The sequence below is a fragment of the Loxodonta africana genome, chromosome 10, assembly GCF_030014295.1.
Source record: "Loxodonta africana isolate mLoxAfr1 chromosome 10, mLoxAfr1.hap2, whole genome shotgun sequence".
Taxonomy (NCBI): domain Eukaryota; kingdom Metazoa; phylum Chordata; class Mammalia; order Proboscidea; family Elephantidae; genus Loxodonta; species Loxodonta africana.
The window spans coordinates 26030475-26032414 of NC_087351.1; the positions used below are offsets into that span (position 1 = coordinate 26030475).

Here is a 1940-nt window from a genome sequence, read left to right on the forward strand (position 1 = left end):
GGTGCATCTCCCACTCAAAAGCCTTCCGCAATTTTTTTCAACTGAATATAATGTCCATGTCTCTGAAAGACAACAGAAAACTTTCTTTTGAATTGCCACATCCTGCTGTTACTGTGTCAGCGGAAGCACATAATGCAGGTGGAGGGATATTAACATGCACCCCATAATCTCTAGCAGCCCTCCATGAAGTTGACACAAACATATGAAACACTTTCCTTGCTGTACAAATCAGGTTTCAAGGAAAAAGTTTTAGCATTTCTTCCAATCAGATTTAAACTCTTAAAATCCCCTCTATATAGAAATCCTACGGCAACCTCGTAACTGTTTAAAGTAGCTTTGAACAAAGGGTGTTTGGTATGAGCTCCGTAAGGGCAAGGGCTTAGCTTTTTTTATTTATTGTTCTTTCTACATCTCCCAGTACAGTGTCTGGAAATATTATATGTTTAATAAATGTTCATTGAATAAATGAGGAAGGGAGATAGAGAGGAAAGAGCAGCCAACACTTCTAACCTCACAAACTCAAACTGAGGAAAAGAAATGCATATCTCTTTACCAGGAAAAATAAAAATAGTGTAAATATTTCTGTGGTTCTTACTATCCTGTCGCCTTCACAGGTGAGACCAATGAGGATCCTGAAGACCAGTAATACCTCTGGATCTGTGAGTGAGTTCATCCTCCTGGGCTTCCCCTGCCGCAGAGAGATCCAGAGGCTTCTCTTTGTGCTCTTCTCCCTCATCTACCTCCTGACCCTCACGGGGAACTTGTCCATCATCTGTGCTATGTGGTCAAGCAGGAAACTCCACAAGCCCATGTACATCCTCCTGGCCAACTTCTCCTTCCTGGAGATCTGCTATGTCAGTTCTGATGTGCCCAAATTGTTGGCCACCATCATCTCCCAGACCAAGAGCATCTCCTATGCTGGCTGCCTGCTCCAGTTCTACTTCTTCTTCTCCATGTGTGCTGCTGAATGTTTATTTCTGTCAGTGATATCTTTTGATCGATTTCTTGCTATTTATAGACCTTTGCACTATCCCACCGTAATGACCCATGACTTATGTGCCCAGTTAGTGGTTTTCTGCTGGGCAGGTGGCTTTCTCTGGTTACTGACCCCTTTGACCCTAATATCTCAGGTGCCCTTCTGTGGTCCAAACACCATTGACCATTTTCTCTGTGATCTGGCACCCTTACTGGCATTGTCTTGTGCTCCAGTACCTGGAACTACTCTGACCTGTGATATTATTAGCTCTCTCATTATCTTCCTCACCTTCCTATACATCCTTGACACTTACTTCTGTGTCCTCAGAGTGGTGTTACAGGTACCCTCAGGCTCCGGGAGGCATAAGGCTTTCTCTACTTGTGCCTCCCACCTTGCTGTGGTGTCTTTGTTCTATGGCTCAGTCATGGTGATGTATGTTAGCCCAGGTTCCGGAGATCATCCCAGGATGCAGAAATTTGTGACCTTATTTTATGCTTTGGCAACACCATTCTTTAATCCCCTGATCTATAACTTCCAGAACAAAGATATGAAGGAGGCATTAAAGAATATTCCATATGTATTTTTGTGGGAAATTTCTAAAGGATTCAAGAGTTGAGTTCAATAATTCATCATTGATATTTAGGAAGATGAAAGATCATGAGACAAATGAGACCATGCTGTTTTTCTTCATTTTAATCTATTTTCATTCATTAGGAAAGTGGTTTTGAAGAATTCATTAGGTTCATGGTTTAGTTTTAGGAAACTACTACTGTTATGTTCCAGATATGCCTGGAATTACATAGAATTCTCTATTGAAATCAAGTTTAAATAGATTTTCACATATTTCTGTATAACTGAGCTTCTGGCTATTCTTTTGCTTTTCATTAGGTACTGCTTGGTGTATTTCAACATCCTAAAATTCTGTCTTTATCAAAGCAAATTCTTTTTCAGAGCATAGCAACTA

At 40.8% G+C, this 1940-nt stretch overlaps 1 protein-coding gene across 1 annotated transcript; it reads left to right on the forward strand.

Moving 5' to 3' along the window:
* The first annotated feature begins 623 nt into the window (after positions 1 to 623).
* Positions 624 to 1707, forward strand: LOC135232568 (olfactory receptor 11G2-like). The gene has a single exon (XM_064291970.1). The coding sequence runs from the start codon at positions 624 to 626 to the stop codon at positions 1590 to 1592; it is 969 nt and encodes a 322-aa protein (XP_064148040.1). The 3' UTR covers positions 1593 to 1707.
* Positions 1708 to 1940: the final 233 nt, after the last annotated feature.